A 12,534-nucleotide genomic window follows, 5' to 3' on the forward strand; every position below is an offset into this window, starting at 1 on the left:
AATAGAATATATACATGGTTTGAAGTATAATGCAACTTATTAACTATGTTATTGTCCAGGTTTATGCACAAAATGGTTCCTTTCTCGTCACGTGTCTGATGTAGTTTAGCCAAATTTACCAATGGCATTCGTCTGGCTAAGCTCATCAACCTTGACTTGAAAAATATGTTAATCATAATTTATAAGATTGCTGTTGGTTTATCGGTGCAAAATCCAATGTAGATGCAGACATGTGATGAGAAAGGAACAAATGAGTTGTATTGTAGTTTTATGTGGTCTCCAAACCATGTATGTTCTATTAACTGTGGGGACACTTATAACTTGTTTCTAACTTTAAAATAAACATGTCTAATACAGTTATAAAATAAAAAGTGCATGACAGCTTGTTTATTTTATCTTTTACTAACTTTTTTACCCACAGGTGATAACCATTAATAAATATTTTCTCCGCCTATCGGCCATATAAACCATGAATACCGATGCAACTATATATCAAGACTCAAGAGAAAAATTCCTATTTAATTGTACCTAATGTCAAAAGGTGCTGCTCGCTAGATATCATGTATCTAATGTTTGAGCCCCCCCAGAAGAAAACAAAACTCTACACCTATGTTCATTATAATGGCACGGATATCGCTTCAAACAAACCTGGCTTAACTTGGCCACTGACTACAATTTTTCTGTGACAAATTTTATTCCATTTTTAAAATTCATTTTTAAAATCTGAAATCTATTTATCATCATATTGACCTGTTCCAGCAAATTGCTTGAAATGTATAGAAAACCACACGGAGCCGACCAGCCAAAGGCAAATTAATGCTAAACAGTAGATTAGCAAAACTTCCTGTGTTTGAATGAAACTTATAACAACTCGACTGCTCACAATACCTAAGTGCATCGCGGCAAGAGATACCCCTTGGTAGAAAGATGCGTTTCGCAGATTAGTGATCTTTGAAAGAATGGCGTTGCTGAACGGAAAGGCGAAATAAGGCATACCGAAACATATGTACAAAAGGAGAATGTAGTTTTGAAAGTAACTGATGTGTTCCCAGGCAAAACCAAGCGATGTTAGCAAGGCTAATGCGGTTAACTGCATTGCCAAGGCAACCACAAAGAGTTTCCTTTCTTCCACACGTTTGGAAGCCATCGAGAAGAGAATAAAAACAAGAAGAGTGAAAGCCGTACAATTGAGGAAGAGCAATTTAACGTGGATTAATTGAAGATGAAAATGATTCAAGGCAAGAACTGGGACATAAAATGTCGCCGTACTCGACAGAGATTCGTTCGAAAATACCAGAGAAAGTAGGCATAAAATTCGCGAGTTCCACTCAATCTTCGGCAAACCTTCGTGATCGGTGCCGGCGAGGGTTCGGCGAGAGCTCGTTTTTATTAAACGATCTTTGGCACTTTCGACGCGCTTTTCTTTCTTGCTTAAACTTGGGTCTATCTCGACTAGATCTCGGCCACTCTTCGTATCATCATCGCTCAAATTTCGGGCACCCTTCGAATGGCTTGTCCCAGTTTCCACCCACATGTGCTTTGGCGCTATCAAAGCCAGGATCAAATATACGGTCCAAATCATAGTCAGTACTATCCCGGGAGAGTTTCCTTGGTTGATATGCCATCCCCAAATTATGACGTCGAATGCGATGAAACTCCCAATGGCGGGTCCAAACGTTCCCCCAAGGCAGTAGATACCCTCCATTAAAACAAAAACTGAGGCCCGATTTTCAACTGTGGTTTGCAATGCGACCTGGCCTTGAAGAGCGCTCAATACCAGTCTTTTAATATATATATATATATATATATATATATATATATTATATATATATATATATATATATTATATATATAATATATATATATATATATTATTTATTATATATATATATAATTATATATATATGTATATATATATATATATATATATATATATATATTATATAATATATTATATTATATATATATATATTTATTATTATATATATATTATATAATATATATATATATATAATATATATATATATATATATATATATATATATATATATACCTCTGCCTTCGGCATCGGCAAATAATTTATCTGCTCGCCACCGACAAATCACGATATTTTGCTCGACCTCGTCCAATAATTGATAATTATTTACCTGATGAGTGTGGTAAGCTTAACGCTTGTCATACGAAACAGTTCTGTAGTAAATAAAATTCAATTAAGTAACTCGTGTTTTTCATCCTATGTTATGCGGTATTTTAGTATGCATTAGTTTACCTAGATGTTAAATAATAAAAATCTAAAAGTATTTAAAATTTTCCGTACGTGCACGTGCGTATAAAAAACGCGTAAGTGGAAAGCAGCCTTAAATCAGCTAGAAACTGACATTCTGTCATACATTTAAGCCAAGTACTTCAATGTTTTTATACATGAACTCATGCTGTTTGACCTTCGGAATGTTTTGAGACGTCAAGCCGTGCAGCCACAATGATCTCAAATAAAAATTTTGATAAAAACGTCATGACGATACTTTCTCTTTGAAACTATACAATTTAAACCGACAGCATTCAAATAGCCTAATCAAAGAAGCTCTTAATATAAGTCGGATTTGATGAGACTTTGCGATACAGCTGCTTGATATCTGTAAGTATTGCCGTTACTTTTTTACAAAACCTCTATTAATCACGCCATTTTCACCGAGGAATAAGTTATGCATTATACAAAAACGTTTATTCAACTACTTTGTGTTTACTTTAAAGAAATTACTTAGGCAAACTCAAGCACTTTGCTCTTTAGTTCGCAAGGACGGCTTTTCTCTTTAGTTCAATTGAAGACTCACTATATATATCAACTTGAAATTATCTTGCAGTTATAACTTTAAAATATCTAGTTAAGTAAGAGAACGCATCCAATTCTACGCAGTTTAGCTTATATACTTGTGTATCGTTTTAAACGACCTGGTTTTATTTCGAGAACGGCATAAAATTGGTGTCGTTTGTCACGCTTACTTTCACACGCGATCCCGCAGCAAAATACGACATAAAATGGCGGGAAATTGAACGATAGTCTCACAGCGAAAACCCAGTAATTTAGGAATGATTTAAGACGCTTGTTCCGTTATAGGATTTGACAATGGTCACAAACAAAGAACCTTTTATAAATTATAATCCAGTTTTTCTAGGCTAGAAATATGCAGTGATATAAATACAATGCAACAGCTACGACAGCACGACAGAACGAAAGAGAGCTTGTTTTCAGATAAAAATTTGATGAGAACGCTTGTTTTAAAAGTTGTTATTCGCGGAATGAATGGCTTCAATGATTGCATGCAAATGAAGTTATTGTAAAAACACAATTGTCATATATTATACACTTGCAAGCTTGGGATACAGTATACCCATTTTACATTCATGTTTACGATCTAAAATAAACAAGCATTTTGAATATTATCAGAAATTAGTGATAAAACCATCAACCAATTACTTGTAAGAACTTCCAAAAAGATCATTTTTTCGAGAACACGATGATCAGTAAAGCGAAAAATCAGCATGATATATTTATATATAGATTTCATGTTGCTATGTGTCCGTAAAGTTTGAAACAAAAGTCGAAGCGTGTTTTACATGTTATATATAAGAAAGTTCTGGGAACGGTTGTATCAAGTCCATTTAGCTTAGACGGTGGTTAAGTTCAAAATAGAAAGCAAGTCTGCCGTTTTATTCAACAAGCGAACTAAATGTTTTTGACGTTAATACAAGTATACTGTTTAAAACTACATATTCAGTGCATAATATTCAAGTTGACTCATTCAAGAGAGATGTAAGAGTGTTATATAATTTTGACTTATCCACCGTTTAAGCTAAACGGGCTTGATACAACCGGCCCTTGAACGTTGTTGCATGTTTAGATATTACCTTCAAAGGCGTCGTATGTTATAAACATACAAACGAAGTTTAAGTATTTCATCACCCACGCAAAGCACATAATTACTGTCGATAACACACTGCTAATATATGCATGCATGTATTCTGCATTAAAACATATAAATTTTGCCCCTTCGGGAGTAATAGTAGCTGCATTCTACAGGGTAAGTAAAAAAAAACTAACACCTCTGAAATTCAAATTAGCTGCAAAGTATCTGTAATCGGCTGTAATGTGACAGAAGTTGCCTAAAATATCTCATGGGTATACGAAGCATATCAAATAAGCGAACCCATTAATTAACCTTGAACATAAAGTTTGTTCCCTTTGGGAGTTAAAATGCATTGTAAGCCTCTGTAATATAAAAGAACGTTGAATTAGTTCAATTGGTTTAAACACTTTTGCATTAATTAACCACGTCTTGTTGATTGTACCGGGTGTCTCAAAAAAAACGCAACCACTTAAATATGCAAGACATCAATACAGCTCTAAAGCACAGTAGATAAGCACCTCTGGGAATTGGTTGCGTTTTTTTTGAGACACCCTGTATACAATGGGAATTGTCAATATCCAGCCATAAGTTCGCGGCTAATTTGAATTTCAAAGGTGTCAGGTTTTCTTTACTCACCCTGTATACGTACGTCCTGTTCGACACACGAATTGTCTAATTAGGTTTGTTGTAAGTTTGCGAGAACTCTAGGAAGAGATCTCCTGTGTAATTATGTATTTTAATGGCCTCATTAGGCAAATTAGGCAAGAAAAGTCGAGTAATTTTGGGCTACTGATTAAAACTAATATTGTATTCTATTCCTCTCTTAATGAAGGAATTCCGTAAAGGCAGCAATGGCTGGCGTTGAAGAGAATTACGACATTTATGAGTGCTGCAAGATTTATCCCGGTGAACATGAAAACGGACATATCAAAAGATTGAGGAGTATTGAAATGAACACTGAAGAAAGTGGAAACGAGGAAAGTGAAAATAGGGAAAGTGGAAACATGGATAGTGGAAATAAGGAAAGTGAAAATTCGGAACGGGAAAACGCGAAAACATTTCTTGGAACAAAAGCTCAGTTTTGCGCGGCATTTTATCATGTTCACAAGTGGTTTGATAATCCAACAAAACGTATTATTCAGTATCATTGTCTTGACAAGGACAACTGTATTATCGCTAAACGAGCGATGTCGGAGAGTCGGAGAAGAAATATAGAGGGAGAACCAGTTAAGCATTGGTCTGTGAAACCGAAAGACGTAGTGGCTATCGTCCGGTTTGAAGACAGCCAAGGTACAACTCTGTACGAAGCCAGGTATACCAACTGCCACAATGATAAAAAACACGCTGAGGATTTCTTTGAAGATGACATAGAAAATGGGCGCTTGGCAGAGATAGTGAAAGCCGGCAAAGATGGAAAAATAACGATGTTCTTGACCCTACAACCTTGCAACGAATCGATAAGTGTCGAAGGAACCTCAAATACTCTTGCCGATCAAAGTTGTTGTGAAACACTGGTCAAGATTTACACTGGAATACTTCGCGACAGGAGCATACGTTTGTGCGTTAAAGTAACTCACAAAAATCGATTGAGTTTCAGGCCTGAAAAAGACGACAGAAACGAGACTTTACGCCAGCGGGCTGTGGCGGGAATCACGGCATTAATGCTAATTGGCGTTGAAGTCGAGAGCATGACAAGGGAGGACTGGAAATACCTTTTTCGTCTGACAGAAGCAGAATTTACAGGAGATAAAAGGCGCTCAGATTTAGATAAAAATGTTGAAGATACTCTCGCGCAAATAAAGCAGTTCACAGGATCGTTGTCATCGTCTTTATCTTTGCTTTCGTTGGTCCTTCGCGAGTTATACAGCGAACAACAACAACAACAACAACAACAACAGCAGCAGCAACAACAACAACAACAACAACAGCAGCAACAACAACAACAACAACAACAACAGCAGCAACAACAACAACAACAACAACAACAATAACAACAACGATAACAACAACAAGACAATAACACTCCAACGATAACAACAACAGAAATAACAACAAGAACTGTAAACACAACAAACAAAAACAACGCCAGTAACAACAACAACAACAGCAACAGAAAAACCGTAACAACAAAAAAATACCAACACCAAAAAAACAACCACACCAATACCAGCAACACCCAAATAACACCAATAATAAAAACACCAATAACGCCAACCGCAACAACAACACCAGCATCAAAAACCACGGTGGCAAAAGACAATAATAACAGCAGCGACAAAGCGGATGTTATATTATACTTCAACAATTTGAATCACGAAACATTTTTCAATCACTTACAGGATATATAAAATACCTCCGAATTATAAGCCTATTAGTATATTATTTTTTTCCCTTCGGCACTCGTTAATAATAGTTCATTCGCACAACAGCCAGTGAAATTACACCATTTGTAATATAGCTAACATTATAGGATACACCGAGATTTTAACGTAGATTGGTAATATAAAGAAAAAGTGTATAATTTTATTCATTAAAAGCAGGGTTGCATGGTAATAATAAGTGATAATGTATTTTGCAGTATTTTTTAATAAAATTGCAGTCACCAAGAAGCAGCTTGAAATAACTACACTTCTCAACAAATGTTGCATAACAACTGCCTAAAAAAGTTTTTTTCTATCCAGTAGCGTGAGGTGTGTGTGTGGTGTTGTACCCCCAGTTTTAACAAGGTGGCCGCTTAAACGTGACGTCGGGATAACTTTACAAGTCGTCTAACTCGTCTGTTGATAAACGGTTTTTAAAGCGATAAAACAGATTCTCAAAGTTTTGCATGTAATGTCCAATAAATAATTATGTGCACTTCTAAAACGCATAACATATGAAGCTTTAGCATTACTTATGTTACATTACCCATGCTACAGCTTAAGTCATTAGATGATGTTTGTATAGTTACATAAAACAATCTATTTTAATTTCAAATAATACTTATAACTGAACCATGCACAAACCAACGAAAAATTAAAGACTCCATAAAAATGTTCTCCGTGTTTACTATACTCACCCTTGACGGGCATATTCAAACCTAAGAATGTAAATTTGTCCCTTTCCCTCACCAGCTCACTCGTTAAGAGTGCCTAGGCCTTGGGACCCTAACGAGTCCACCATATATATATATATATATATATATATATATATATATATATATATATATATATATATATATATATATATATATATACATATATATGGTTTCTTTATAGACGGGCTTCAAATGCCACGTGTTCGCCATTAAAACCTGGCGGTTGCACTCACCCAGTGAAGATAATCACGCTACGCCGCTGGTTATATTTAGAAAGTTTTATACTTATGCGTTAAGATAAAACCTTTTGAGTCAGCCTTTTGATTGGTGTCTAGTGTCTAGTAATGAAAATTGTACTTATGTTATATACAGTATTCTATTTTGAAAACATGCATTATGACTCTTTGAGGTCAGAATTTTTAACTGACAAGAATTTAAACTCCATGCACGATTTTGGAAGAGATTCACGATAATATAACTATCCTTGTTTTTTTTACCGTACACAACACAATCTTATCAGTCCTATTTTATAGAGACGTATATTCTAGAATCCCCCCTACTGCGGTTCATGGACTTCATGGGTAAACGATTACACAGCGAATAACCGGAAATTTTACAAACAAAATGAATTATCAATATCGAACATCGTTGCAGGCCTGTTGAAATAAATGACATATACAAAAGAGGATCGAAAACGTCTTGTAGAGAAACGTTTTAAAGTCATATATCGATATCACAATTTGGTTGACATTGGCATTGCTCGCAGTTTGATCCCTGGAATGCCATGGAAAGTTAGGACATCAAGCAGTGAGCTAAAATATTTCATTTCATATATTTAGATTCGTGTTTAGATTTTAACATATCTTATTTTGTATAATCAGTTTCTCAACGGGCATTAGCTTTGACATAAACAACAATTCTATCTGCTTATTCAGAGAAACTGAAGTTGGATCTACAATTCTACATTGCTCGATACAGTTCGCGTAAAATCTGTAAGTATACTACGCTACATTTTATGGTTCATAACGGGTTACCCTTATCAGCATCGGAGATCAATTGCAAAGTGACAGCAATTTGCTCAATGATATAGGAAATTTATGTTTTAAAAACATGCATGCTATAGTTCATATTATATAAGCGGACTTTGCCATTTAATGGATTTCCCGGTCAAGCAAATGCATCAATCTTTGTCCAAGATTATAGCTACGCATGCAAATACGTTTGTCTTTAAAAACTTACAAGCCTTTACATGCACTATTAACTCTATATATGATCTATATCAGTGCTGATAGTCAAAAGTTGCTTTTCGGAGATGTATATATATATATATATATATTATATATATATATATATATATATATATATATATATATATATATATATATATATATATATATATATACATCTTCGAAACTGTATACATCTCCGAAAAGTTAATAGTGCATGTGAAGGCCTGTAGTTTTCAAGGACAAACGTATTTGCATGCGTATAGCTATAATCTTGGACGCAGGTTGATGCATTTGCTTGGGCGGGAAATCCATTAAATACTTATAGCAAAGTATGAGTGTGGCGAACAAGTGAGTTTGCAATCCTTCCCGAGTGCATAATATGACTTTGCATATGACTTCTTTTATATTGCTGTAGTTATTTTCAATTGCAAAGCGAAATTTTCAAATTTACACGTCGTCTGAGGCTATAAAGCTTCCATGCATTCTTCGCATGCTCAGAGCTTTAAAGTTGAATGTTTTTGATTGTTAAAATATATCAATGACAAGAAATACGATAAACAAATTTTTCATGATACTGTGAATAGAAACAGCACAAAATGGCGTGATGAAATCGCATTTCTTTTGAAATTGTAGTGTGCTCCTCTCGGTAAAGGAGCGTGAATAAATTTTATCATACTAATAATACATTTATTAATTTGTTAACAAAGAAAATTTCTGGTGGAGCATTAGCATGGCTGGAGTAGAAGGCAACCAAATATGTAGTCCGATATATCCAAAATCAATTAAACCCATTAAACGACGCGAGAAAGAAGAAGAAATCATCGGATCGAAAGCACAATTTTGCGCAGCATTTTACCATGTCCATGAGTGGCACTACACCGTCCGGGGAACAACTGAGCATCATTGTCTGGATGAAGATAGTTGCATTATCGCTGAGAGAGCTAAGATGTCTAAAAAGCAAAGTAATTGGCATGTCCAACCCAAGGACGTTGTGGCGGTTGTTAAGTTCGAGGATAGGGAAAAAAATACTCTGTATGAAGCGAGGTATACCAATTGCAGACCACAAAAAATGCATGCCGAAGATTTCTTTAAATACGACATAGAAGAAGGAGATTTGAAAGAAATAGTGAGAGAAAATGAAGGTGGGAGGATCACCATGTACCTCACGTTGCAACCTTGCAACAGATCTACCAGTCTTGAAGGAACAGAAAATACTAGAGCGAATCAAAGCTGTTGTGAAAAGCTTGTGAAAATCTACAGTCGAAATCTGCGTCGCAGGAATATAGGTTTGTTGTTGTATATAAAGTTATAAGGACGGAAACGCGAAGCACTCCTTTAAGTTTATGCGATGGTAAAGAGTTGTTGTATATTATCACCACGTTTAAAACTTCGCATGGCCATAATTTCCGTAATTTTCAACAATTCGCAGCCAAACTTGGCCGTTTTACTAATTTTAGTAAGCTCTTTCAGAAAATGTTCTTTTTATCGCCGTGGTAAGAAATTAGTCTAAAGCGCAAGTCGTCCATTAATTATTGATTTCTTTCAGTTCAGTGATCTATTGATAACCGCCGTCGTCGTGTTCCCGTTCTACATGCTTAAGATCCCTAATATTAGCCGTTTTCACATTAGAAGTTGAACAAGCCAACTAGACCAACAAATCGTGTAACGCACACACTGGACACGATCCGCCAACGCCACGCGATTTTTACGAGTTTTTCAATTTTGCAAATCCGTCAACTTTTACAATGTTGTGATATTCATAGTAATTACAGATTGATGGCACATTTTGGCTGGTCTGGCACCCATATCTCTCAAAATGTTCTTTCCAAATTGAATTAATTTACTTCAAAAAATGCGGAAAAATTCTCGTCGCGTTAGCGAATCGCGTCCAGTGTTTGTGGGACTTAAGGTCGACACAGACCGGACGCAATGAGGCAAAGCCACGCGAATTTTCAGTTTTCACAGGCACATTAAGTTAATTTCTGGAAGCAAAATTTGGAATCTATGGACGCCAGAGCAGTCAAAATGTATTATCGTTAAGTAATCTACAAGAATGTTATGATAGTTTAAAATTTATTTGACTTTGGAAAATGAAAAACTTTGAAAAATCGCGCCACGTTGCCAAATCGCGTCCGGTCTGTGTTGTGTTGACCACAAAGATGGCCGCCATGCTTCGGAAACCTCTATAATAGTTGAATCAGACGATTTTGTTCGTTTAGCCAAACAAATCGTCTGCAAACATCGTCTAAATAGACGGGTGAACAGACGCACAAATTTAGACGACTAAGTCTTCAAATAATATGTTTGTCGCGTTTTCAAGCTAGACAATTTGTACTTCTGAAACGTTTGGTAAACGGCAACAATTGTTATGGTGCCAGTCCCGTCGCTTGATATTTAATTTAGGGGGTAAATTGATACATTCATGTTCACACTCTGTAGATTTGTGTGTTAAAGTAACCCACATGTGTCGATTGAACCTCGTACAAGAAACAGGAGAAGATGAGATATTGAGACAGCGGGCTGTGGCAGGGGTGACGGCGTTGATGCTAATTGGGGTGGAAGTCAAGGAGATGACCAAGGGGGATTGGGAATACCTTTTCAAAATGACCGAAGCTAACGTCCCAGAAAATAAGGAAAGCCGCCAAAAGTTGGACAAATCTGTCCAGAAAACGCTGGCTGAAGTGGAACTGTTCACGAAATCGTTAACGAAGTCACTTTCTTTGTTGTCTTCAGTCGTCAACAAATTACAGGCCAAGAATCAGTGATCTATATATGAACTGGAGCGATAAGTCGCCAACTTCGAAGCAAAAAAAAAAGAATTTCGAATTTTGAAGGAATTTCGTTTTAAACTAATCGGTAAATTTGTTTACATTTTTGTGGCAAAGCCAATCGGAATTGCTATATTTTTAATGCTTGATGTAAAATGGTCAATAATGCACCTGTTACCGGAAGTAATTAAAATTCATACATGCTGATTGGGTTACTAAAAATGTGAACAATTTTGCTGATTGGTCTAAAAAGACCGAATTTGCAATGATTCGCGCACTGATCGGGAAATTACTGAATTGCTGATCGTTTGGAATTTAGTGAGCTAATCCTAAAGTGAGAATATTTATAATGAGCTAACATTTTCAATGCCGTTAAATCTTTCAAACCAGATATTTAGGTAGAGAAATTACGTACAAAAGGCTCTGCTATCAAAGCCGATACCTTTGCTTAGCTCACTGAAGAGATAAAGCTTTTCACGTCTCTCCAAAACGTTTTAATCTCGTGCTTAATAACGTTTTGAAGGACTTTAGGCGGCCATATTGGCGTGACCACACAACACGCATTAGTATCCACGAGCACATTAAAAGCGAAAGAGAAGCAAATAGCATCGAATTTGTATTATGGGAATACGATATTTCCCCCCCCAATTTTTCATAGATATTACGCAAACTGTCTCAATCATCAGAAATACAACACCACAACACTAGTTTTACTTATTTAGTTTTTAGAACTTATCCCCAACAATTGTTGTAGATGTTAGTCAGCGGCGCCGTCAGGGGCCAGTTGTTTGAAGCTAGGTTAGCGCTAACCCTGCATGGGTTGAATTTTAATCCAGTGTTTTAGTTTATAAGTTTCTGAACCACTGTCCGCTTTAAAACTTTAGAAAATATGACATCTATCGGTCCAGAAATCATTTATAAAAAAGATTATCAAGTTTGTAAACAAGCGGTTAAAAAATTCATGTTTTCGCAAACTTTGCCCACAATCGCGTTCAGGGAAGCTCACACGTACTGGTTCTTAACTCAAGGGACTGTATCTTTCGTATTTTCGTTTATTTTACCATCAATTATCTATTGACAATCTACTCACAATCTCTCGCTCCAACAAATTAGCTCTCTAGCTATTCATGATAACTGGTGACTCCCTTTTGGCACATACAATTTCGAGTTTCCGTTCTCTTTCGCCCACAAGGGATCATTTCCGCGTTCTCTCTTTAGGTCCGTCGTCCGTTCCGACATAATCGAGAGTTTAGTTTACCTAACAAACATAACATAACATTCTACTTGGCAATAACAACTATTTTACTTTTTTCGCAACTTTTATGACACATGTTAAGATTTGCTTTAACTCACGGTTGAACAACCGGCCCCAGGGCAGATATTCAGTTAATAGCGTTCACATACCCTGAAGGTGGCTACATGGGAATTAAGAATTAATTTCAGGAAAACATATTTTCCCCTTAAAACGCTCCACAGTGTAGAATTCAAATCAATTCAAATATATTCAAATCAATTCAAGTGTATTAATTAAATTTCATTATTTTATCTCTCACATA

The 12,534-nt window shown here is 35.9% G+C and overlaps 2 protein-coding genes across 3 annotated transcripts; both read left to right on the top strand.

The window, feature by feature from the left end:
• Positions 1 to 2,548: 2,548 nt before the first annotated feature.
• Positions 2,549 to 5,839, top strand: LOC114537426 (the record flags this gene model as incomplete). Its single annotated transcript, XM_028558466.1, has 2 exons — positions 2,549 to 2,635; positions 4,738 to 5,839. A coding segment is annotated over exon 2 (1,083 nt), but the record flags the coding sequence as incomplete, so codon positions are not given.
• A 1,708-nt stretch (positions 5,840 to 7,547) lies between these two features.
• On the top strand, positions 7,548 to 11,174 carry LOC114536880. Of its 2 annotated transcripts, XM_028558208.1 has the most exons (4): positions 7,548 to 7,788; positions 7,917 to 7,973; positions 8,918 to 9,496; positions 10,650 to 11,174. In XM_028558208.1, the coding sequence occupies exons 3-4, from the start codon at positions 8,941 to 8,943 to the stop codon at positions 10,973 to 10,975; spliced, it is 882 nt and encodes a 293-aa protein (XP_028414009.1). In that variant the 5' UTR covers positions 7,548 to 7,788; positions 7,917 to 7,973; positions 8,918 to 8,940; the 3' UTR covers positions 10,976 to 11,174. The 2 variants fall into 2 exon arrangements, with proteins under 2 accessions (XP_028414009.1, XP_028414008.1); XM_028558207.1 differs by lacking the exon at positions 7,548 to 7,788 and having other exon boundaries at positions 7,887 to 7,973.
• The last annotated feature ends 1,360 nt before the right edge of the window (positions 11,175 to 12,534 follow it).

This window comes from Dendronephthya gigantea, unplaced genomic scaffold, assembly GCF_004324835.1.
Source record: "Dendronephthya gigantea isolate DGI-Jeju-01 unplaced genomic scaffold, DenGig_1.0 000002F, whole genome shotgun sequence".
Taxonomy (NCBI): domain Eukaryota; kingdom Metazoa; phylum Cnidaria; class Anthozoa; order Malacalcyonacea; family Nephtheidae; genus Dendronephthya; species Dendronephthya gigantea.

Bases quoted from the DNA above. Each gene is read 5' to 3' on its own strand.
- LOC114536880 (XM_028558208.1), top strand. From the start codon at position 8,941: ATGGCTGGAGTAGAAGGCAACCAAATATGTAGTCCGATATATCCAAAA. The intron at 9,497-10,649 runs GTTTGTTGTTGT...CACACTCTGTAG, and splicing joins TCTGCGTCGCAGGAATATAG to ATTTGTGTGTTAAAGTAACC.